This window comes from Triturus cristatus, chromosome 3_1, assembly GCF_964204655.1.
Source record: "Triturus cristatus chromosome 3_1, aTriCri1.1, whole genome shotgun sequence".
Lineage (NCBI taxonomy): Eukaryota > Metazoa > Chordata > Amphibia > Caudata > Salamandridae > Triturus > Triturus cristatus.
In genome coordinates, this window is record NC_140583.1 from 432,307,492 (window position 1) to 432,332,005 (window position 24,514).

Consider the following 24,514-nt stretch of genomic DNA (forward strand, 5'->3'; position numbering starts at 1 on the left):
ATTTATTTAAATGCACATGTCCAAACTGTTTTTTCAGACCACCACCATGTGTATTCTCGGTGACTGCCTACACTCCAGCAAGGGCAACCAGCCTTAGTGATGCTGAATGTATTTGCATTACAGACTGAAACCTGAAAACCCCACTCGCTTGTAAATACTGTGCATGACTATACATGGCAAGCACATGGGTGTGTGCTAAGACTCTGCTTCTTCCCCCAAAAATTCGCTCCCCCTTTCCATCTAATGCAACTGTGAAATCACCAGAGCAAGACGCAATAAATCTCTGCCTATAATTCCTCTATGCACACAGAGTCATGTTTTCACATTAGTCACAAAACGAAATTTCTTTGCCAATTTGAAAGCACACTTACTGCTCTTTTTTTTTTCGGGGAAAGTGAAAATCACTTTTTACAATTGGAAATCACTTTTACAGACTGACACATTATGAAACCTTTTTTTTTTATTTATTTCAATGCACATGTCCAAGCTGTTTTTTCAGACCACCACCATGTGTATTCTCGGTGACTGCCTACACTCCAGCAAGGGCAACCAGCCTTAGTGATGCTGAATGTATTTGCATTACAGACTGAAACCTGAAAACCCCACTCGCTTGTAAATACTGTGCATGACTATACATGGCAAGCACATGGGTGTGTGCTAAGACTCTGCTTCTTCCCCCAAAAATTCGCTCCCCCTTTCCATCTAATGCAACTGTGAAATCACCAGAGCAAGACGCAATAAATCTCTGCCTATAATTCCTCTATGCACACAGAGTCATGTTTTCACATTAGTCCCAAAACGAAATTTCTTTGCCAATTTGAAAGCACACTTACTGCTCTTTTTTTTTTCGGGGCAAGTGTAAATCACTTTTACAGACTGACACATTATGAAACCACCATGTGTAACTACAACAAAAACAATTCCCATTTCTATTATTCATTTCTTAAGTTACCACATACATCCCCTCTCAAACTGTAAACTCACCTTTAAAATTAGTTAGTTGTGAAAGAAATGTGACACTCAAACAGCAGATTATCAGAGCCAGGATCTCTGTTGTGTTCACCTCTCTCCTCTCAGCAGAACCAGATAATGGCAAACTTTCCCTCTTTTTTTCCACACATATACTTGTAAGTTTCAAATCTCAGTGCTTCCCCCTTTTTTTCAAATGTAATCACACATTTCTATTGGTTGAAAACCAACCCTTTTCCAAAAGTACCCTTCCCCCAACTTGACTTCTGCCTAGTACCCTTCCCCCAACTTGACTTCTGCCTGCTACCATAGCAACAGCTCATGGAACACTGCTGTGTGGAGTTAGGTCAGAAGTTCACCAAACAATGTTTCAATTCCACAGAGCAAGAGTGCTTGACTTTTCAAACCTAACAGCAAATCCATAGTACTGTTCTTTGGTTACACATTTTTTTGTACCAATACAAAACATGCTTCTATTAATTTACACATACAGCCTAGTTTTTTTTCTAGAATGGTATGAAACAGCCAATCAGTTCTTTTTGTTTTGAAAAAAATATGTATGCCTCCATTTCCAAACTGTCTTTCTTTTCATATTGCCATTCTACTGAAAGACACCTCCTGAGTGCATCCAGTTCTCCTTTGAAGATGTTCACAGTGTGGATTGTAGGGCACAGCTATGTCTTCTGGAGTGAAAAGTATGCAGAGAAAACAGGTATGGTGAGAGACCTTGCTTTGCCAAATGTAGACATTAAATGGATTGGTCAGAGAGGGTTAAAGTGGCACCAATTGATGCCATTGGTGAAATCCTTCATTCAAATCCAACACCCTGACCTCATAATAGTGCACTGTGGTGGCAATGACCTAGGCACTTTGACTGGGGTAGGTCTGGAAATGCTTATGAAGGACACCTTTGCACAACTGTTTACACTTTTCCCTAAAACTGCCTTTCTGTTTTCCAACATATGCCAAAGGCAAAAATGGAACTGGTCCAATCATTTCTGTCCGCAGATTGACAAAGCAAGAAAGCACGTCAACAAATCTGTTTCTGCTTTCCTCCGTGACTATGGTATGGGTGCCATTTACCACAACAACTTGCGTTATGACATGCAAGACATTTATAGAGGAGATGGTGTGCACTTCAATGATGAAGGGAACAGAGTCTTCCTCTTGAACCTTAGACTCTGCATCGGTACTTACTTGTAGGTACCACTAAAAAAATGACTTCATAAACACAACAGCTCTTTTTAGAGCTCCCTAATTTCTAAACTCTTAATTCGTCATTTCATTTATTCATTTTTATTTTTTTTAACCGTACGCTTACCGTAAGCTTACCGTACGCGTACCCCGTGATTTTTTTTAAAATCAATAAATGTTTTTTTTGTACTTTTCTGTCCTTCTTTGACCCCCTTACAAATGTTAGGGGGTCTGTAACTCTCCTCATTGCCCCCTTTCCTTGTTTTCACTGTTTTTTTTCTGAGTGAAACACACAAAATGGCGGCCGCCGCTTCCTGGTTTCGGCCGATTCGAATGTTTACTAAGATCTAAGGGCCAATCAGAATCTCGCTCGCGCACGCCATTTTTCTTCCGTACGCTTACCGTAAGCTTACCGTACGCGTACCCCGTGATTTTTTTAAAAATCAATAAATGTTTGTTTTGTACTTTACAGTCCTTCTTTGACCCCCTTACAAATGTAAGGGGGTCTGTAACTCTCCTCATTGCCCCCTTTTCTTGTTTTCACTCTTTTTTTTTTCAGAGTGAAACACACAAAATGGCGGCCGCCGCTTCCTGGTTTCGGCCGATTCGAATGTTTACTAAGATCTAAGGGCCAATCAGAATCTCGCTCGCGCACGCCATTTTTCTTCCGTACGCTTACCGTAAGCTTACCGTACGCGTACCCCGTGATTTTTTTAAAAATCAATAAATGTTTGTTTTGTACTTTACAGTCCTTCTTTGACCCCCTCACAAATGTAAGGGGGTCTGTAACTCTCCTCATTGCCCCCTTTTCTTGTTTTCACTCTTTTTTTTTCAGAGTGAAACACAGAAAATGGCGGCCGCCGCTTCCTGGTTTCGGCCGATTCGAATGTTTACTAAGATCTAAGAGCCAATCAGAATCGCGCTCGCGCACGCCACCGTACGCTTACGGTAAGCGTACGGTAAGCGTACCGTAAGCGGGCTCAGATATATATATTGATTTAAAGGCTATTTTCTCAGAATCTACTGAACAGATTTACACCAAACCTACAAAAGGCACTTCCTTGACCTAGGGACTACCTCTCTGCCAAATTTTGAGTAATTCTGTTCAACCGTTCGGGCTGTAGCTCGTTCTAAAGGTCCTATGGAAAAATGCATGGGAAAAACGCGTTTTGGGACCCCCCTTTTATCTCAGCCCTCGCTTGACGGATCCCCCCGAGACTTTCAGGGTAGGAGCGGAGCGTAGCGCCCCACCTATTTTGAAAAATTTGCGAGGATTCGTCGACCGGCGCCAAAGTTATTCAAAATAGAATGTTGAGGTTTTCCTATGGAAACGTGGTCCTAACTATAACTACCTACTGGCGACCGCCAGTAGGTTATATATATATATATATATATATATATATATATATATATATATATATATATGTTTAACAACAATGTCCTTGAAATGAAAGCGCACTCGTCTGCTGTTGGAAGTTCAAATCCCTTTATTCTTAAGAAAACCGGCAACTTGCATCCAGAGATATTGGGACTGCCTTACGCGTTTCGAAGCCAGCAGGCTTCTTGTTCACAGGCTGATGAAAAGTGTTGGAGAGCGCAGGAAACATGATAGCCACAAGCCAATTGCACTTCAATTACCCTCCGGTGGGCCTCTCAGGTGAGTTTTGCCTTAACTGCATGTTGGGACTTGTAGTATCCTGCGTGAATCTGCGCCATTTGAAATCATTAAAAAATATTTACCCTTCAGTGGGCCTCCAAAAGCATTTTGCACAGTTAGTTTTCAGTTCCCTTGAAAGTACAGCAGTCACCGCTTCGTGGGTTGGAAAGGTTATAACATTATATATTGTAAAATAACCTACAAAGTCTAAAGTACCATAGGATAACATTGGCACATAGGAGTGCATTGAAAAATAAATCACTTTACTGACATATCCATGTCGTTGTTATAGTCCAAACTCCAGCCAATCAGCCGCAAACACTCTCTAGAACCTTCTCAGAGGCTCAGGCCCTCAGATTTTCTACCGCACGTCGTGTGAAGGGAGTCTCCCTGAGCTCTGCTCAGTTTTTTTCTCTTGTTTGGACTCCTTCAACTTCTCCTGATGTCTTCAAGTAAGAAGTCTCTTTTCCGCCCTTGCGCTTCTTGTGGGAAGTTGAGGCTTTATTCTGAGGACCCTCACGAAAAATGTATATACTGCCTCTACCCTGAACATCAGGTAGGAAACTGCAAAATTTGCAGGACTTTTTCACAGACGACTGTAAAGGATAGAGAGGGCCGCCTCCTTCTGTGGCTACAGAAGTTGAAAGGCTCAGATAACCCTCTCTCTGACGTCGAAAGTGTGGCTTCTGGACGCACTGTACCCTCCTCTAAGCGTAGCAGTGTCCAGGACTTGCCCTCCCCCTTTCTTAAAAAGAGGAAGCTTCAACTTTTGGAGGTTGCTAAAGTGCCAAAGCACTCTACTGCTACGTCCACGCCTCTGAGATCTCACTCTCAGGTGTCTGTGGCTCTTCCAGCGCATGTTTCCTTTCATAAACGTGGCAGACCGTCGACGGGCTCGTCGACGATCATTCCGTCGACGAAATCTGCAGCTTCTACTACTTCGTCGACGACAGTGACGACTGCTTCCAGCAGATTTCCTATGCCGTCGACGGCGGCTTCGTCGACACTATCTTCGTCGACGGTGGTTTGTGTCTCCATGAGAGCTGTCTCGTCGACGATTCCTATATCTTCGTCGACGACAAAGAAACCTGTGTCTGTCCCGTCGACATCTAAATCTTCATCGACGATAAAGAAGAAGAGATACTCCTCGTCAACGGTGACTAAGGCTTCGTCGACGGTGGTTTCGTCGACAGTGGCTTCGTCGGCGGTGGCTTCGTCGACGGCGGCTTCGTCGACGGTCGCTTCGTCGACGGTCGCTTCGTCGACGGTGGTGGCTTTGTCGACGGTGTTGGCTCTTTCGTCGACAGCAGGTCTCTCGTCCACGTCAAATTTTGCATCTCTTCCATTGGTTCCTCTTCCTACGCCAACGCCTGCTCCTGTCGACGATTCGCTCCTGCAGCGTCGTCATGCTGTTTTGGATTCCATTGCACTCAACCGCCGCCACAACTGTTTCACCCTGGCAATGAAGATGATTCTGCCTCGGATGATGACACCACTTTCCGGGCTGCTCGCAGTCCATCGGAGCTTTTCATAGAATGTCAAGATTTTGACGATGAGGATCAGGAGGAACCTCCTGCGCAGATTCCGATGGCACAGTTGCCTTTATCCCACATTTCTAATCTCCAATTTATGCTGGAGAATTACAATCGCCGTTTTCCATCTTCTACCCATGGCTCTCCACGAGAAGCGCCTCCGAATACTCCAGCACCTCCTCTGCCGCCGGCGGAACAAACACCATCCGTTCCTTTAGAAGTTCCTCCTACAGATGACGCTGACGTCCTTCCGGTTCCAGAAGAAGGTGAACTCCTGGGGGACGATGATGATACTATGGCTGGCTGGGACGATTACCAGATCAATTCGCCGTCTCCACCTCCAGGGTCACCAGTGAACTCTCCTACTGTTGATATTACAGGTTTCCATCAATTTGATGGATCGGGCGGCGCAGCGTTTTCATCTCCCAATGGTAGTCAGAGAGGAGGACTACTTTCTATATGACTTTAAAACTCAGCCGCAGAAGCAGATTCGGGTGGTGCCCATAATTGATTTCATATGGAACGAGGGTATAAAATTGATGAAAGCACCAAATTCAGTTCCTGCAGTTCTCCCGCGATTGGAGAAAAATTATAAGGCTCCGGACTCTTCTCCAGCTTGCCTGGTATCCCAGCCAAAGCCGGATTCCGTGATCACCCAGGCGGCACAACGTCGCTCAAAGAATCCCTCTTCTCTGCTTACCTCTCCACCTGACCGTGATGGGCGTCGCTTGGAAGCCATTGGCAAAAAAAATTCAACCATGGCCTCTACAACTGTCGGAGTAGCAAATTCCTTGGCCATCTTGGGTCGCTACGACCGCCAAATGTGGTCTGACATGGCTGCTTTCATCAACCTCATCCCAGAGCCTTCTAGAGTGGATGCTCTCAAGATTCTTCAGGAGTGAGAAAGAGCATCTTCAGAGATCATCGATTGCTCTGTGGATATTGCCTCGACTGGTTTTCGCCAGCTAGCTGGGGCAGCTGTTCTTTGGAGGCAGGGTTGGCTGCGCTCTACTTCTTTTTGACAGGAAGTCCAGGCGAAGAACCTCGACATGCCCTTTGATGGGGAATCGCTGTTTGGCCAGCACGTAGATGAGGCGCTCCAAACAATAAAGAAGGACACAGAAACCGCTCGTTCCCTTGGCACGCTGCAGTTTAAAAGACGGCCCATTCGGGGTGCTCGTGTACGCAGCACCATCTCCTCCTTTCGTGGCGGATCGTCACAATACCGCTCATACCATCAGGGAAATCAGCGTTTTTCCTCCCAAGGTCCACAGTCTTATCGACCACAGACTAACAAGTCCTACAGGGGAAAGTCTAACTATCGAGGAAACACCTCCAAAAAACAATGACTTTCTATGTTTACGCCCCCCTCCTCTCAAGGCCCCCCCTATCAGAGTTGGAGGACGAATCTCAAAATTCTTTTCAAATTGGTCACTAATAACTTCAGACCGTTCGGTTTTGGACATTTTTTCAAAAGGCCACGCTTTGGAATTTGTCAAATTCCCTCGGAACACCCCTCCAACCGGTCCTCCTCCCGCTCATCTCAAGGAGCTTTTCCAACAGATCAGACTCATACTCAAAAATGGGGCCTTCGAAGTGGTTCCAGGGTCTCAGGAGGGGCTGGGTTTCTATTCCCATTTTTTCCTCGTGCTAAAGAAGTCTGGAAAGTGGCGCCCTATCCTCGATCTGAGGGCTCTTAACAAGTTTCTCAAGGATCAGAATTTCCGTATGCTTACACTGAGGGAAATTCTTCCGCTCCTCTCTCAACACGACTTCATGTCAACAATCGATCTACAGGATGCCTATTTCCATGTGCCGATTCTGCCACGCCACAGAAAATACCTGCGCTTCCGTGTAGGCCAGAGAGATTTTCAATTCAGAGTCCTGCCCTTTGGGCTCCGCTCCGCCCCCGGGTCTTCACGAAGGTCCTCGCCCCGGTGGTGGCCTATCTACGATTGCGGGGCATTCAAATCTTCCCATATTTGGACGATTGTCTCATCAAGTCTCAGTCTTACCATCAGGCATCCTTAGACACTCAGTTTTGTCGGACTCTGTTCCACTCTCTGGGACTGTCAGTCAACACACAAAAATCTCAGTTCACGCCAGCTCTTCACAGGACTTTCCTAGGCGCTACTCTCAATACCTCCATGGCCATGGCTTTTGTTTCCGACGACCGGCAGAAACGGATCCTGCAGCTCGCAGCTCACATCCGATCAAAACGGTCCGTTTCAGTCCGCATCTTGAAGTCTTTTCTGGGGATGGCATCCTCCTGTATTTCTTTGATTCCGCATTGCAGACTGAAGAGTCGTCCAATTCAGGAAGAACTAGACAAGCAGTGGCGTCAGGTCTCCGGTTCATTCAGCGACCGGATCTTCGTAACCGCTCTTATTGAAGAAGCTCTGCGCTGGTGGACGCAACCTCGCAACATCGCAGCCAGCACTTCTTTCTTGGCAACGGCTCCACAACTCGTTCTTACCACGGATGCCTCCATGGAAGGATGGGGCGATCACCTTCAAGGGTTGTCCATCAAAGGCAAGTGAAATCTGTCCCAACGTTCTTGGCACATCAACAGGCTAGAACTGATGGCAATTTTCCTTGCACTCAAATCGTTCCGTCTTCTGCTTCAAGGGGAATCAGTGCTCGTTCAAACGGACAACACCACCAGCATGCACTATCTAAACAAGCAGGGCGGTACCAAATCTCCGCTGCTTTCCCAGCTAGCTCAGAAGATTTGGGATTGGGCCATACTCCATCGAATCACGATTGCAGCAGTCCACCTACCAGGCATTTCCAACATTCTAGCGGATTCTCTCAGCCGGTCCGCGTCATCGACCCACGAGTGGGAGTTGCATCAGCCAACTCTGGACTTTGTCTTCAGCCTCTGGGGTCACCCGGGCTTCGATCTCTTTGCAACTCCACAGAACCGCAAATGCCAGTCTTACGCAAGTTGGCTTCCCCACAGCGGGTCGTGCGGCAATGCCCTTTCGATGGACTGGTGCAAGATATTTGGCTACGCTTTTCCGCCGATCCCGCTGGTACCGCGAGTGTTGTGGAAAATGCGGAGACAACCATGTCACATTATCCTGATTGCTCCCGGTGGCCTCGGCAGGCATGGTTCTCGGAGTTACTGCTCCTCTCGCAATGCGAGCCCATCCGTCTTCGCACCCCGGCCGGACCTACTACAATGAACAATGGTCTGATCTGCCATCCGAACCCCAGTTCGCTCAAATTGTCGGCCTGGAACCTGAGCACCTTGAATTTGCTCACTTGAATATTTCGCCTGCCTGCAGAGAGGTTCTTGCCAGGGTGCGGGCGCCTTCCACGGTGAAGACCTACAAACTAAAGTGGAAACGCTTCTGCCATTGGTGTTCGTCTGCTAACATCCACCCAGTGCACGCTTCTCCGGCACAAATTCTGCCTTTCTTTCTGCAGTTGGCGCAGTCAGGACTGTCTCATTCCACTCTAAAGGTCTTTCTGGCAGCAATTTCTCGTTTTCAGGACGGCTCATCCTCTCTCTATTCATCTAGATTGATTCAACAGTTCTTTAAGGGACTGTTCCGGATGTTTCCACCCATTCGGCGTCCTCCGCCCACATGACGTCTCAACATCGTATTGGCGCAACTTATGAAGGCGCCCTTTGAGCCAATCCACTCGGCAGATTTTAAATTCTTAACCTGGAAGGTTGCCCTCCTGCTTGCTCTGACTTCCTCACGTCGCGTGAGTGACAGTCACGCCTTCACAATACAGCCTCCTTTCCTCCAATTTAAATCGGACTGTGTTATCCTTCGAACTAATCCAGCTTTCATGCCGAAGGTGCCATCCGACTTTCATCTTAATGAACCTGTGATTTTGAAAACCTTCTTTCCTCATCCGCGATCTCCAGCAGAACGGAGTCTACATTCTTTGGATTTAAAGAGGTGTCTCAAATTTTATATCAGCAGAACGGCACCTTTTCGCAAATCTGACCCACTGTTCGTTGCCTATGGGCGTACCTGTAAGGGACATTCTGTTTCCAAACCAACAATTGCACGTTGGATTTCTTCAGCGATATCTTTCTGCCATCAGAAGGCTGGCAAGCCTCTTCCTCCCGGAGTGAGGGCGCACTCTACGAGGGCGATGTCCTCCTCCACTGCCTTATTCGCTGGTGTGCCCATTCATCAGATCTGCCGGGCAGCTACGTGGTCCAGCAGGCTTACTTTCACGAGGCACCACTACTTGGAGGCGAACAACGAAGCCGATACAGCAGTGGGCCAAGCAGTTCTTCGCAATCTTTTCAAATAAGGTGAGCCTCTGTTACTTCCCTCCTCCTTGGGTTGTTATCAGTTTTGTGATTCTATGATCCTATGTCATTGTATTCATGCTACTTCGATATTGCCTCTTCAGGCTGCAGAGTACTGCTCCCTAGTCTATTCAAGCATGTGAATCTATGAAAGACAGCCCAATACTGGAGAAGAACAAATGTTACTTACCTGTAAACTGTGGTTCTCCAGTATTGGTGCCTTTCATAGATTTACATGCGACCCACCCTCCTCCCTCAGAGGCTCTCTTCTCCTCCTAAGACTCTTTTGTCACTCTTGTGCTACGAAAATCTGAGGGCCTGAGCCTCTGAGGAGAAGGTTCTAGAGGGTGTTTGCGCCTGATTGGCTAGAGTTTGGACTATAAAAACGACATGGATATGTCAGTAAAGTGATTTCTTTTTCAATGCATTCCTATGTGTCAATGTTATTCTATATGGTACTTTTGACTTTGTAGGTTATTTTACAATATATAATGTTATTTATACGAATTTTGTTCTTGTATATTTATTTTTATATATATATATGTGTATATATATATATATATATATATATATATATATATATTACCTACTGACGGTCGCCAGTAGGTAGTTATAGTTAGGACCCTGTTTCCATAGGAAAACTGCAACATTCTATTTGGAATAACTTTGGCGCCGGTCGACGAATCCTCGCAAAATTTTCAAAACTAATGGGGCGCTACGCTCCGCTCCTACCCTGAAAGTCTCGGGGGGATTCGTCAAGCGGGGGCTGAGATAAAAGGGTGGTCCCAAAACGCGTTTTTCCCATGCATTTTTCCATAGGACCTTTAGACACAGCTACAGCCCGAACGGCTGAACAGAGTTCCTTGAAATTTGGCAGAGAGGTAGTCTACAGGTCAAGGAAGTGCCTTTTGTAGGTTTGGTGTAAATCTGTTCAGTAGATTCTGAGAAAAAAGCCTTTAAATCAATATATATATCTGAGCCAGCTTACGGTGCGCTTACGGTGCGCTTACCGTACGCGCACGCCGCCGTGCGCGAGCACGATTCTGATTGGCTGTTAGATCTTAGTAAACATTCGAATCGGTCGAAACCAGGAAGCGGCGGCCGCCATATTCTCTCTCGCAGTCTGAGAGGGGGTTAAAAAACAAAGGCCAAAAACATGTAAAGGGGCTGTTTAGACAGCTCCTAAGCACCCAGCCATGTTGAGGGAGTCCTCAAAGACCCCCCAAGGCCAAAAACGGAATTTTAATTTTTTCGATAATTTCGCCGATTACGCTTACCGTACGCGTACGGTAATAATTTATAAAAAAAAAAAAAATATCCATACTCTCCCCACCCCATGCGCAAATGGTGCCTGAAGGGCACCATTTGTGCATGGTTTATAACTGCTGTGAAAAATTTAAATATTACCTTTCACAACGAAGCGCATCATATGTCCTCCATGTGCGGACGGTGCGCGAAGCGCATCGTGCATACATGGCCCATCTAGCGTAACGTGCGTAACGTGCGTAACGTGCGTGCACGGCACTAACTGCGTAAAGTGGGCGCGCGGTGCGCGAAGCGCACCGCGTGCTCACTGTGCGCGCACGGTGCGCGAAGCGCACCGTGCGTGCACGGAACGAACTGCGTTAAGTGGGCGCGCACGCCACGAATGGCGTAAAGTAACTTAGCATTTAAAAAACCGTACAAATTCACTGAAAAAACCATAGGTTTCACACACGTTATAGTTAGGAATTAGCATTTAAAAAACCTTGCAAATTCAGTGAAAAAACCATAGGTTTCACACATGTTATAGTTAGCTGGAAATTTTACTGATAAAAAAACAATGAAATTCCCCCGTTATAGTTAGTGCAGGCAACTATAACTCACGCGACCGCAATCTTCTGCTGATGCTAATACTGTATTTAGACACTTATTTGCCCATGTCTTCTTCCATTAAATTTTAGCTATACATATATTACAAATATTTTTTTTTCATAAAGACACATATGTCATCAGCAGAGGATTGCGGTCGCGTGAGTTATAGTTGCCTGCACTAACTATAACGGGGGAATTTCATTGGTTTTTTATCAGTAAAATTTCCAGCTAACTATAACATGTGTGAAACCTATGGTTTTTTCACTGAATTTGCAAGGTTTTTTAAATGCTAATTCCTAACTATAACGTGTGTGAAACCTATGGTTTTTTCAGTGAATATATATATAGCTAAGGCTTATTGCTTTTTATGTACCGTGGGACTCCCACTTCGGCGACGGGGAATATTCAAGCATGTGAATCTATGAAAGACATCAATACTGGAGAACCACAGTTTACAGGTAAGTAACATTTGTTCTTATTTTTTCTAAATATACCACTAAGTATATGGAAATAGTTCTAATCAGAAGTGCTGAACATGAGAGGTTTGGAGACTGAAAATGCAGAAAAAATGCAAATATATACTTTGTTTCATATTCACATCAAGTATATAATTCTGTTCTGATTTGTAAGACAGAACAGTTTAAAAAAAAGTGTACTGATTGACAGTAACTGATGAAGTGAGCAATAGTTTATATGTCTTAGGCATACTTGAATCCATGATTCCATCTCCTGGCCCGCTTTCTCTATCACCATCAGATGGAACATTGGTTTCTAGTACACTATTGGTCCAATTCCAGCACTGGCACATAGGCTTTTCTGCCTGAATTCTTGCATAATAAATGTAACTTAAATTAATAAGGAACCATAAAGTAGCAGTTAATGCCCGGCATCAGGGGGGCAGTAAGACTAGCAGCACCTGTCTCCCTGACATCACCCTGTGAATACAGATCCACAAAACCACAGCTTTGTCTCTTTCATGCATGTACTGCACACTCTCACTAAAACTAGGCATAGTTAATGATGCATGGATGCGGGTCCACTGACCAAATGTCAGAATTCCATTGAGGATGCTACAAAAACCTCATTACCTGGTTGTGGGAAAGTCATCCCTTTTGCTCTGATCACCCCCATTTTTTTGACTGATACTGGTGGTTACTGACTCTGAAAGTGCCCTGGTCTGTGCAGCAGGCCACCGTTGTTGAAGCCAACACCTGACCCAAAGAACTAGAGAGCTCATCGTCGAGAGAAAAGCACAGAAAAAGTGACTCCCTGCGAAGGTAAAATCTTGACCGGGACCTGGCACTCAACCTATCCGACCTGTGCTCCATCGCAGTCGGACTTTGTCCCAGTCCAGCGCAACCAGATAGCTACGAGTAGTGTTTTAAGCGCTATAATGCCCATTTTTAATTTTAACTTCAAAAATTCATATCTCCGGTTCCCACATTGGATTTTTGTCTTGTCATTTTAAAGATAAGAATAGTGTCTATGTTTAAAAAGTGGTGTTGGATTTGTATTGCGTTGTGTCTTTTACTTATTTACTATTTTGGTGATATTAAATGTTTTATACACCTGTCTTCTGAGTTAAGTCTGACTGCCTGTCTACCAAGCTACCAAGGGATGAGCAAGGATTAATTTATTGAGACTTAACTGGACCTTACTAGTGATTGTGCTATTATTATTAGCTGAAGGTACCCAATCCGACCAACTAATAACCCACCTCCCTAAACTGGTTATCTGAGATTAGTAAATAAGATGTTAGTTGCTATTCAGTGGTGGACCACTGATTTGTGTGAAGGCACCACCATGTGTTTGATACACATTTTTAATATAAACTGTGGGCTTCAAAACCATACTGTATTTAGGGACTTTTTAAAGGTATTTCTCTTGTTTGGATCGCATCAGGTGAAAACATTTCAGGATGAATAAGAGCAAGTAACACAAAACGATTTTTATGACCATTTGTTTCTTCGTTTCAGGAAAAGTGGAGCAATTGGCTCGCGGCTGACTGGAGCTGGATGGGGAGGATGCACTGTGTCAATGGTCCCTGCTGGTCTTGAGGAAGATTTCATAGCAAAAGTGCAAGATGCCTATTACAAGGGTGAACGCCTATCTCAGCTTAAAAATAGCATATTTGCCACCAAACCCGGTAGTGGAGCTTTAGTGTTCCTGGAAGCTGATAACAATTAAAACTAAATTAAGGGTATTTTCGCTTGGCAAAATTGAAATTAACATTATCTCTATTTTCAAGTCCTTCATTAACTCCTTCCATGCTCATGATGAGCTGAGCTCGTCATGAGTCACAGTGGAGCTGTGCTCATGACGAGCTGAGCTCGTCATAACGGCCGCGACCCGCCCACGTGCGATAAATTCCCCGCCTGTGGGGGAGAATTAATCAGTGGGCGGGGTCGTGACGAGCACAGCTCCACTGTGAGTCATGACGAGCTGAGCTCGTCACGAGCATGGCTGCGCCGTGCCCCCCCCGCACCGTGGGGGAATTACCACCGCAGCGAAGGGGTTAAGTATCCAACTGTCATGGAACATAAGAAGTCATGGAAGTCATGTCATGGAACATAAGAAGTAAGATATTTGAGAGATTTATCCGCGATGTAAAAATAATTTGCAATTCTTGAATGTGTTTTCAACATATTTCTTTCCTGCAAAGATCTTCATTTAAAAATAGTAACATAATATTTTTAGCTTAATTGCCAATGCCATTATGACTTTTAAAGAAGTCTACAGATTTCTAAAGAAAATGCAATAAGTTTCTTAAAAAAAAGGATACATATAACAACTGAATGACCAGCATAATGGAACGGTTTATTTGTATAATCCAGCATTGTGATAAATTTTAGTCGTAAAGAAGAACTAAGCATCATCATTCTCCAAAATATCTTCTTCTGACACGTGATCTTTTCTAAAAAGGTTGCTGGAAAACGGTATTTTCTCCTATAAAAAATACAAATATTTAAATAGTAAATGCACAAACACACACAAATGTAAGAATATCATTTTTCGGACTTTTTACTAATAAAGAGTGATTTCGATTGTGTAAGTAGTGATAAGTACAACAGAGACTGTACTTGGTTTTTAAGGCTTCTGATGGAAATTGCTTTAAAATAAAAGAAATTAGGGTGCACATGCATCAAAATAGGTAATAGCGAATCCTTAATTGCGATTTCTTTAAAGGAATCGCAATTAAGGATTCACTATTGAATATGCATATAGGAATCGCTAATAAATTTGCGATTCCTACAAATTCCTTAATTGCGACTCGCAATAAGGAATTGTTTCCCAGTCATTCCTATGGGCCTAGAGGCCCTAAGGAATGAATGGGAATTGCATGCGCAATTTGCGAGTTCCCAATAGATACTCGCAAATTTCGCATGCAATTTCAAGGGTGGAAGGGTGCCAAAAGGACACCCTGTTGTACCCCTGAAATTACAATTTAGCCAGATGTTGCGCACTTTGGTGCATTTTTCAAAGAAATCCCAAATTACCATCACCTTTCAATTGACGGTAATTTGCGATTCTTAATTACGAAATCACAATTATTTTTTCTTTAACGCATTGCATTTAAGAAATCGCAATTTACGATTCCTTCAATGCAATGGCAATTAAAGTAATCACAACTGTTGCTATTCCTTAATTAGCGATTTCTTCATTTGGGATGATGCATAATCTGCCCCTTTGCGACTGGTATTTCGTTTGATTCATGTGTACTTAGACTCGCAGACCATGGTAAAATTGCACTTTAGAATGCGTTTAAACTGAAAATGTTTCACATAGAAAATGGCACGCAGAAGATTGTGGACGTGAAAGAATCCAATTCAAATATATTATTAATTTAGTAAATGACTCCTAGACGAATCGAATGTAGGGAAAATGTGTAGTACTTACCTTAACGTATACAAAATAATATAGAAGAACATGTTTGTACCAAGCTATCATTCTTTAAAGTGCCTCTTAGTTAGGCCTAAATGCCTTTCCTTTCAACTCTTGCTCATGGCTTAATTCACATTTATTTAGAACATTTTGCCTATCACTAGCATCTTGCTTAAGAATGTGCTGACTTCATATCCCTGTTTCTTTAGCTTCCTCACACTATGATTATGTCACTTTCTTAATAAAATGAGCTCCTGTGACTACTTGAATAAATAATGATTTTCGATATATTATATGACTGCCTTACAGAAAGTTATTGCTAGTTTTGCTTCATCATATTCGACTTGCTTCGTATTCATTATGGACATACAGCACATCTTTTAGCTTAGGTAAGAAGGTTCTCATGAGAACCATCGTCCATGTAACAAAGTCTTGAAACAATGTTTTACACGATATCGACATGAATGTTTATCGTAGGAATTGAGAGGAGAAGCATCTGAAGTTGACAGCACCATCAGACGAGCAGTTTCCATTGGAGGAGGAGAGTTAACACCTTACCATTATTGATACATTATTTGTTTTTTTATTAATGAGTGTTCCTAGCTACTTAGAGTAGAAGAAGAATCAGATGAGGTGAGAATGAGATGAGATGAGAAGAAGACTCTGACCAAGATCCCTTTGTCCTGCCTGTGCGACTCTTTTATTGAAGAGTGGCTTCTTTGTTACCGACAGCTACTGCTAAAGGTGACTTTATCCTTCCTATATTTAGGGACTATCTTTGATCAACATACTGCGAAGTTCACTTTTTGCTGCAGCTGTAAGGAGCTCGGCTAGACCTACTCTTTATGGGTAGTTCTTTTCATATTCTGAAACCTGCTCTTTTCCGAAAAGAATTCTTCACGGATTCTATTTAGGATAGAATATGCTGCTTAGCTAGTTTAGTGCCAATTTTGCTTTATGGAACACTCTGTAATGATTTATGCTGTCACTAATCAAACTTCTGTTGCGATTTCTGTAAAATGACTGAAAAAAGGCAACAAAAATAAAGCTAATCCTTTAAGCTAAATAAAAGTGTTGAAAACTTCATCTACCTCTCATCATTGACTGAACATTAATCTAACTGTTGATGGTGTATGCAAAGTGTATACCTTTGTTCTGGTTCTGCTCTAAAACGATGGCAAAGGTCCGTCAACCTTTTCAAGAGCCATCAGGATTTCCCAGGGGCCGAAATCTGTACGTTCTTGGCTAATCCTCAGGCTCCCTCAGTTTCTTGTAGCAGAGGAAATGGTTAACAACCTGAATGGAGCATTAAAATTAGTACCCAAGCTATATTAAAAGTAATCCCGATTCCAGTGTCCAGATCCAGGCGGCGTGGCGAAGCAGTGTCCAAAAGCGGTTGCGGTTTGGTGGTAGCGGTTTTGAAGGTGTGAGTACTAATAGGGTCAAAATGTTGCGGTTGTGAGTTTAGTGATTGTATGCGTTTTTTCTTGTAGGTTGTATGAGATAATGAGAAATATCGAAGAGTTGTTGAAGAGGAGATGTTGATTTCCGGCTGGTTGAAGTCGAAAGATCCCGAAATAATAACAAATGCTATAATCTTGTTTGCAGGAGGAGTTGATGTAGAGTGTGAGGTACCATCACTTCCATCACTAACGTTAGGGATGAGCTGTTGTCTTTGATTAATCTTTGTTAATGTTAATAGAGACTTATGGCGCAAACGGGTGAAGCTGCATTAATTTGTGTGAATTTTCACTGGTCGAGAAGTCCCTTCCAAGTGTAGAATTTTCTTCAGTGATTGAGATACCTCATTTTTCCTTACAAGAGGAAACAATAAGTTATTTAAGAGGTTATTTGAAACAGTGTGTGAAAGTGAAGAAAATTGTGAAGGAGGGTGATCTGGGATTGGATGGTTGGTGTACTTCACGCTGCCGTTGGTTAGAAGGTTTCCTGTGTCACATTGTGATTGGATATTGTTGACTTTTTTTTTTGCCGAGTTTTATATAGCGTGAACTTGACCCGAATCTAATCAGGTATCAGAGCGCTTTACATAGCACCAGTTACGTTACATGAGGACACACATTCATTTTTTATGTTAGGCACGGGGAGATTAAGTGATTTGCCCAGAATCACAGGATGATCAGCATCATTACTGAGACTCGAACCCAGTTCCCCAGGTCCCAGGTCGAGCGCCCTAGCCGTTAGGCCAACTCCTCTCCCCATTTGAGTTCTTCTTTCGGATTTCGTAAAGAATCAAGTGAAATTTAGGTTGTCGTTTTATTGTTCTTTTAAATTTGATGTATATGGAATAGAATCAAAACATTTGGATGGATGTAAAAATTTGGAAGCTTAAAATGTCACTATGAACTGTTTTAAGGACTTAAAGAAATTTGTTAGGGGTGTTGTCACCATTTCTGTTCAAAAAGTTGAGGAGGCTCCTCCTGAGGGTACTTGTCGGATACCCCACAAGGCTTACCTCTGCTTGTGGAGTGATTCCGCAGAGACGACAAGAGCGCCCGTCCCTGTACCCACCTGACCCTCGTGGAAGGTAGAACCCAGCAGGGATGAGATGGACGCAGGGAAGGGAGCCAGAAGGAAGGTAGGGGGTTGGGAGCGTAGGGTTCTCGAAGACGACTGGAAAGGAAGAACAAAGACCCAGCTTAGTAAGGGGACCCCAACTCCTTCGTCTATACACCCCGTAATCCACACACAGAAATGCTCTTGTCCCCCATTCGGAAGACTTACCAGTGTGCAGCAGACCACGAGTCTCAACAATACTGGCAGCCCAGAGAGGCTTCCTGATTCAGGTGCTGTCCTGCGAGCTCCTCCGTAAGCAAAGAAGGCGCTCCTGCGCGTCTCGTGCCCACGAGTGCTCTTACACCAGAGGCACTCCTGTAAGGCACACGTTCCGCTGGACGCTGCTTCGACACTGGGGTATTCTGACCCACAACAGCGTCAGTGCAACGGAACTGTTCAATAGTCAAAAGGAAAAATAACCCCCAAAGTAACCCCTCAGCGCTCCTGCGTGGTTGGGGACAAAATTACCATATAGCGCTCCTGCGCAGAGAAAGAACCAAACAATACAAGCGCCCCAGCGCGGTGTACTGAAAGCAAGAAAATGCGCTCCAGCGCGGTGTACATAAAGCAAAGAAAATGCGCTCCAGCGCGGTGGGAATAAACATGGCTCAATGCGCTCCAGCGGCGTGAACAGAAACCAGGCAACTGCGCTCCAGCGCGGTGGATATAAACAAGGCTAATGCGCTCCAGCGCGGGGAGAGAAACAAGATCAAACCTCACAATGCTCCACAGCACGGCGAGTCCGCTTGAGGTTGCTGCTACTTGGCTCCGGTATGATCCTCGCCCTCAGGTTGCTTTCTAGAATACGAAGCAACGACTCCGGCGGGAAACGCGCTGTTTAAGCGTTTCCCCCGGAAGTGGTTTCCTGACCTGTTGCTGGTGTTGCAAGACTAGACCGGGACTTCACTTCCGCCCGGAAGTGAGTCTCCCGATCATTCTGTGTGTGTATTAGCGGACGGAACGGGAGTACCGGCAAGCGCCGTAACCATGACAGTACTCCGGCATACGTTCTTGTCTATGGCTAAAACAGTGGGAAAGAATTAAGAAAAATGAACGTGCTTAAAGATTTCCGAGGTATTGGGTATTTAACACCAGGATCCGATATCACTTGAATGGAAAATTTTACGAGATGAAGCCACCACCTCGACCCATGCAATATGAGGCTTTTAATGCCTGGCAAAAGGTTGCGAGCTGAAAAGCGAAGGAGAAATATCGGAGAAGGACAGAGAGAGCAATGAAAGATTATGCAAATTCAATGTGACATTAAGAATAGCGTAGCTGGACGAAGGCAATTATTGAAGTAACCAGATTATATCCGGTTCTTAAATCAGAGAGTACGGGAAAAAGTAGGGATGTGGCTAAACAAGAAGAGGGTGACTCAGATATTGATTCAGGAGACAAAATAGTAGAAAAAATGTTGTCTTCCCGACCACCACCACCACCTGTAAAGTATACTGACCCTGGAGAGATAAGTGCAAGTGCTAGTCAGACTGTAGCTATTGCTCCAGTGGATTAAGATCCACCACCTATTGAATGACCGGTACAGGTTTACAAATTGCTCCACCAGTTGTGAGACGGCCAATAACTGTGATTTCCATTGATACTGATCCAGTTGTATCATGAGTGGTTCCTACTGCACCACCCCAAATTAAGAGAAGGCCAGAGGTCTTAACGACACTAACTGTTGAAAATGTACCAACAACCCAAAATACACAATTCTGTGGAGACCACCACAAAATTTGCAGGCTCTAGTAGATGGAGGGGGAGCCCTAGTCTTTATGACTTCTTTAGCTTGGAATGAACTGACTAGCAATGAAGATGGAGATTTCCGAGCATGGATTGAAGAACTTACAAGGGAGAGAAGGGTAGAAGCCACAGAGTGCCCATTGGAGTTAGAGGCAACAAAAGAAAAACCTTTGGAAACTCATAATTAAAAATAGAAATGCAGAATTGATCTAGGGTTGCCTGGAGTTTGATCACCAAGATCAGTACCAGAGATATGAGTTTACTTGTGTAAGGAGATTACTCGAAGGGCTGCTATGATAATAATAATAATCCACATTTGCAAAGCGCAAACAATCACCCGTAAATGTCTCTAGGCGCTAGGGGCCGTCGGGAAGATTAAGAAAGCTATTGCCCAGAGTCACATGGTGCTGGGCTAATCTGCTGCCGGCGCAGGGGATCGAACCGTGATCCCCAGTAACCGGAGTCAGTCGCCCTGGCCGTGGCTCCACACCTCTTCCACATACATGACAGGTTGGCTAGGATAGCAAAGAAGTGTGATTTGGATCTTTCTAATAATGTGATTCTGTAGTAGGGGATCTCTGTGTATAGTCATAATCTAATGAATAGTCCCGCCCATGTGCGTGGACCCCGGAGCAATAAAAAATTATCTCTAAAGGTGACAAATCATGCAGACCTGCATACACCTTTAAGAGAGAATTTAATTTAAAGACAGATAATGCAGCCTATACCCACAGGCTACACTGTCCAGTACTTCAACTAGAATTCCACCAACATCCACAAACAGCACTGCCTGTCCAGCTTTTCTCCACATAGGAAAAAACCCTGCCTCTACCAGCAAGAGCCTCTGGAATGAAAGAGAGGAAGGAGTGGACAGACAAGCCCCATAGGCTGCCATTATGTGGCTTAGAACAGGATACTGTGCCTTTAAGAAAACTTTCCAGATTTCCAGAACTTTCCCCAGTATCCCAGAATGCCCAGCAGGTCCCATTTACTTTCAGTTCTTTTTTCCGGCTCCTGCTAGCAGGACCCTGGAGCATTGAGCTCTCCCCTTTTCAAGGGTTTATTGTAGTTTTTTAGGTCTCGCTGAGCCCAGCGCATGCGCTGGCTCGAAGAGACATTTTGTATGTGGGCTCCAAAAAGTGCTACCAGGCCAGCCTAAAGCTACAGTGCATGTGCGCGGGCGCGCGCGCCGCGCTTACTTTCACTTTCGCGGCCGCTTTGATAACAGAAATCAACATGACATTTATAACCAACAGAGGCAACGCATTCTTTTTTAAAGTCGGCTGAAATGTAGAACATAGGCTTGTAAGCTAAAGGAAACTGGCCTTTACAACCCTTCCCTATCCTCTCTGACATACTGCCTCCCTCCAGTGCCTTGGATTCAGAAATAGACTCCCGAGCTAAGATGACTGTTGTGTTATATATAGTACCTGCAGCGGCGTCTGGGTTTTGCTTGAGCTGCTGTCTTTCTGCTGCGATTGGAAAGCCCCTCAGCACCGCCTGCTCCATCGCTTCTGGCAGCATCGGGACCACAGACATCAAGCAGACAGCTAGCGATTCAAGCTGCAATGGGGCTCAGGCGATCACCGGCTCTGTCTCTGTGCTGTTTCTGTGTACAGCGTGCACTGAGAGGTAGATATCCGCAACAGCGCGCGAACCCTCAGATGACAACCTCAGAACAGCACTCTTCCTACGCGCAGCTCACTTTACCCATGTGCAACAACTTGCTCCAGTGGGCTGCCATGACAGTGACGGGACTGTGCCTACCGCGCATGCGTCAAGGAAATAAACCAGCAATGTTCGTAGCCCGTCACCCGTGGTTAAATTAGTGGCCATTTTGAAGTAGGCGTATGTGTATCGAATTTAAACAAAATTCCAAAATTGAGTTACTTGTTAAGCTTATTTCCACAGATTTATTCAACATGTTATGTTTTCGGAATGTAAGAGACATAATTATTGAACTATGTTTATTTGTATAAAAAAACGCAGCTAGACTAACTCATGTGGAGTTATTTTGTAGAACATTACTTTTTAAATCTAGAAATATAGCACTTAGACTTTTGTTTACAGTATATGTTCTTTCACGAAATAAACCATAAACACTGCAACACTAAAATGGCCTCCCAATTGATGCACATTGTGGAGACTTTTGAACATTTCCGATCCTCATTCTGTAGTTCTGGGGACTCAATAGTTTCGCTTTAGTGCAGGCTCCAGTGGGTGGAGGTTACAGCGTGATAACCAGAGGCTGTAAATCTTGGGTTTTTCCTGACGGGCGTTGTGTTTAACGAAGTCAAAATATCTCTGTTGAACCTGATACTGAAATTATGTGACTTTTTATCGGAAGTGCAGACGCAGCGGCAGCTCTCGAAAGTTTCAGCTGGAGCAACACTACATTTCAGAGCCGTAAAGATCCTCAGCTCCGTGCACCAGTAGCTCATCCAGCCCAGGACATTTCTGTGGATTCTGACACTTATGATGAGTTTGACAGGGCTACAAATGCTATTGTGCAGTGAAAAAACATGGAGTGGATTAAGGTGCCTTTATTTTAGCTCTCTGGTGCTTAAAATTGCCTTTGCTTCAATGTGCGTCACTGGGGAAAATAAAGTCCCCGATTTTATTTCAAAATGTCCCTTTATCTAAATTTAAATGTTGGCATGTATGTGTTGTGTACTTGATTATTACTATATAGGAGGTGATTTTCCAGCTCCAATTGGCTCTAAGCTCTACTCTTCAATAAATAGATACACAAAGAATCTACGGGAAGCCCAGCAGTTTGTAAATGGCCCAAACCTTTATTGTGCTTCTTTTTAAAAGCTAAATATCCAACCTTTGAAGACAACAAGCATTTGCAATGCAATATGTCTCGCATTTACGCGAGTTTGAGCTATTGACATTGCAAATGACAATGCCTTTTATTTTTGATTTTTGAACATAAATAAAAGGCATTGCCATTTACATTGCCAATTGCTTAAACTCCTGTAAATGCGAGACCTATTGCATTGCAAATGCTTGTGTCAATTTTTGTCACTTTTTCAAGTGCTTAGTGGCTGGTACTGTCAACATGCCTGGCTTGTTCGACAAGTGCCCGGAATGTGGTAGAAAAAAGGCTAAAACAGATCCACACGAGGTGTGTATAGGTTGCCTTCCCCAGTCCCACGTGCCTGAAGACTGTGATATCTGCCACTCGTTCTCAGCCAGGACCCTGAGGGACAGAATGAAGATCAGGCTTCAAGTCCTGGAGGAGAGAAGGCTGAAGGCACCAGGTGGGTCTGGAGGGGCTGATTTGGCCCATACTGAGGCCTCTGGGGGGCTCCCCAGGGGCAGGAAGACCAGTAAGCGTCCCCACTCCCCGTCGACATCGAGGGCGTCGACGTCGGCGTCGAGGAGGATGACTACCATCTGTTCGCCGTCTCCCCAGGGCTCTGGGGAGAAGCGGCGTCGACGGTCGACGTCGAGGGACCTGAACAGGCCGCCGTCGACTACATCGGCATCTTCGGCGACGACGCCGTCGACGTCGCCGTCCAGCAGTCGGCGTCGAGATCGGACCCGGCGTCGGCGCTCGCCGTCGAGGGGAGATCGCCGTTCGCCTTCGGTGAAGAGGAGACGGTCGACGTCGCCGTCGAAGAGACGATCGACGTCGAGACGCTCGACGTCAAGAAGATCGCCGTCGAGGCGCAGATCGCCGTCGAGGCGCAGATCGCCGTCGAGACGAAGATCGCCGTCGAGACGAAGATCGCCGTCGAGACGAAGATCGCCGTCGAGGCGAAGGTCGCCGTCAAGGCGAAGATCGACGTCGAGGCGAAGATCGACGTCGAGGCGAAGATCGACGTCGAGGAAGAGAGAGTCATCGGGATCGGTGTACTCTGTGGTGTATACGCCTCCTCGGATGCCTACGTCACCGCCTCCTCCCCCACCACCTCCGACTCCGCCTCCACCACCACCGCCAACACCGCCGCCACCACCACCACCACCTCCACCGCCACCACCGCCTCCACATCCGCAGCCACTGCCTCCGCCGCCCCACCTCGGTCGTTACCACGCACTCCATTGGGGCTGCCGGCGGTTCCCCCGCGGTCGGTTTCCCTTCCGAGGTACCCGACTCCGCCGCAGGGGACTCCGAAGCCGCGACGCCCGCGGTCGCCGGGACCGGCTAGACCGGCGGGCAGACCGAAACCGAAGAGGTCGCGCTCCCGCTCTCTCAGGAGGAGAAGATCACGGAGCCATGGACGGTCATCGTCGGACTCAGGACGACGCCGTAGGAGGCACAGGTCCAGGTCGTACACGCGATCCTCGACCAGAGACTTTTCCCCGACGCTGTCGGACTCGCCGGGGACTAGGGTGTCTCCGGTGGACGATTTGGTCTTGTTCCAAGAGGTGCTGTTGAGAGGGGCCGCAAAGTTGGGTATCACGGTGACGGTTCCAACACCCACGACGTCCGTGATATTCGAGACACTTCATAAGAAACATCTGTCTCGCCCTCTACTGCCCCTTGTACCAGGACTGGTGGAACCCGCGTTGGAGCTGTTCCTCACTCCCGCGGTGACGAAGGCCGCCCCCTCCAGGCTCATGAAAAAGTATAGGGCCCCGGAGTCGGACCCTACCTTTTTGAGGGTGGACCCGAAGCCGGATTCGGTCATCGTGACGGCGGCGAGGAAACAACATGCGACCGCCCCTTCATCGACGGTCCCGCCTGACAAAGAAAGCCGCTGGCTGGATTCTGCGGGCAGGAAGGTGTGTGGGACCGCCGCCACCACCATGAAGGCGGCGAGTGCAGGGGCTTTGTTGGGTCGTTACAACCGGGCCCTGTGGGAGTCCCTGCAGCAG

At 45.5% G+C, this 24,514-nt stretch overlaps 2 protein-coding genes across 3 annotated transcripts in view; one reads left to right on the forward strand and one right to left on the reverse strand.

Annotated features, from left to right (window-relative positions):
- Positions 1 to 16,453, forward strand: part of GALK2 (galactokinase 2) — a 1,202,443-nt gene extending 1,185,990 nt beyond the window's left edge. For both annotated transcript variants that reach the window (XM_085644227.1, XM_085644226.1), the window contains one exon: positions 13,462 to 16,453. In XM_085644227.1, the coding sequence (XP_085500353.1) occupies positions 13,462 to 13,672 (211 nt within the window). In that variant the 3' untranslated portion in view covers positions 13,673 to 16,453. The remainder of the gene's footprint in view (positions 1 to 13,461) is intronic.
- FAM227B (family with sequence similarity 227 member B) overlaps positions 14,261 to 24,514 on the reverse strand; it is a 3,353,280-nt gene continuing 3,343,026 nt past the window's right edge. The window contains exon 15 of the mRNA XM_085646151.1: positions 14,261 to 14,431. Coding sequence (XP_085502277.1) covers positions 14,351 to 14,431 — 81 coding nt within the window. The 3' untranslated portion in view covers positions 14,261 to 14,350. The remainder of the gene's footprint in view (positions 14,432 to 24,514) is intronic.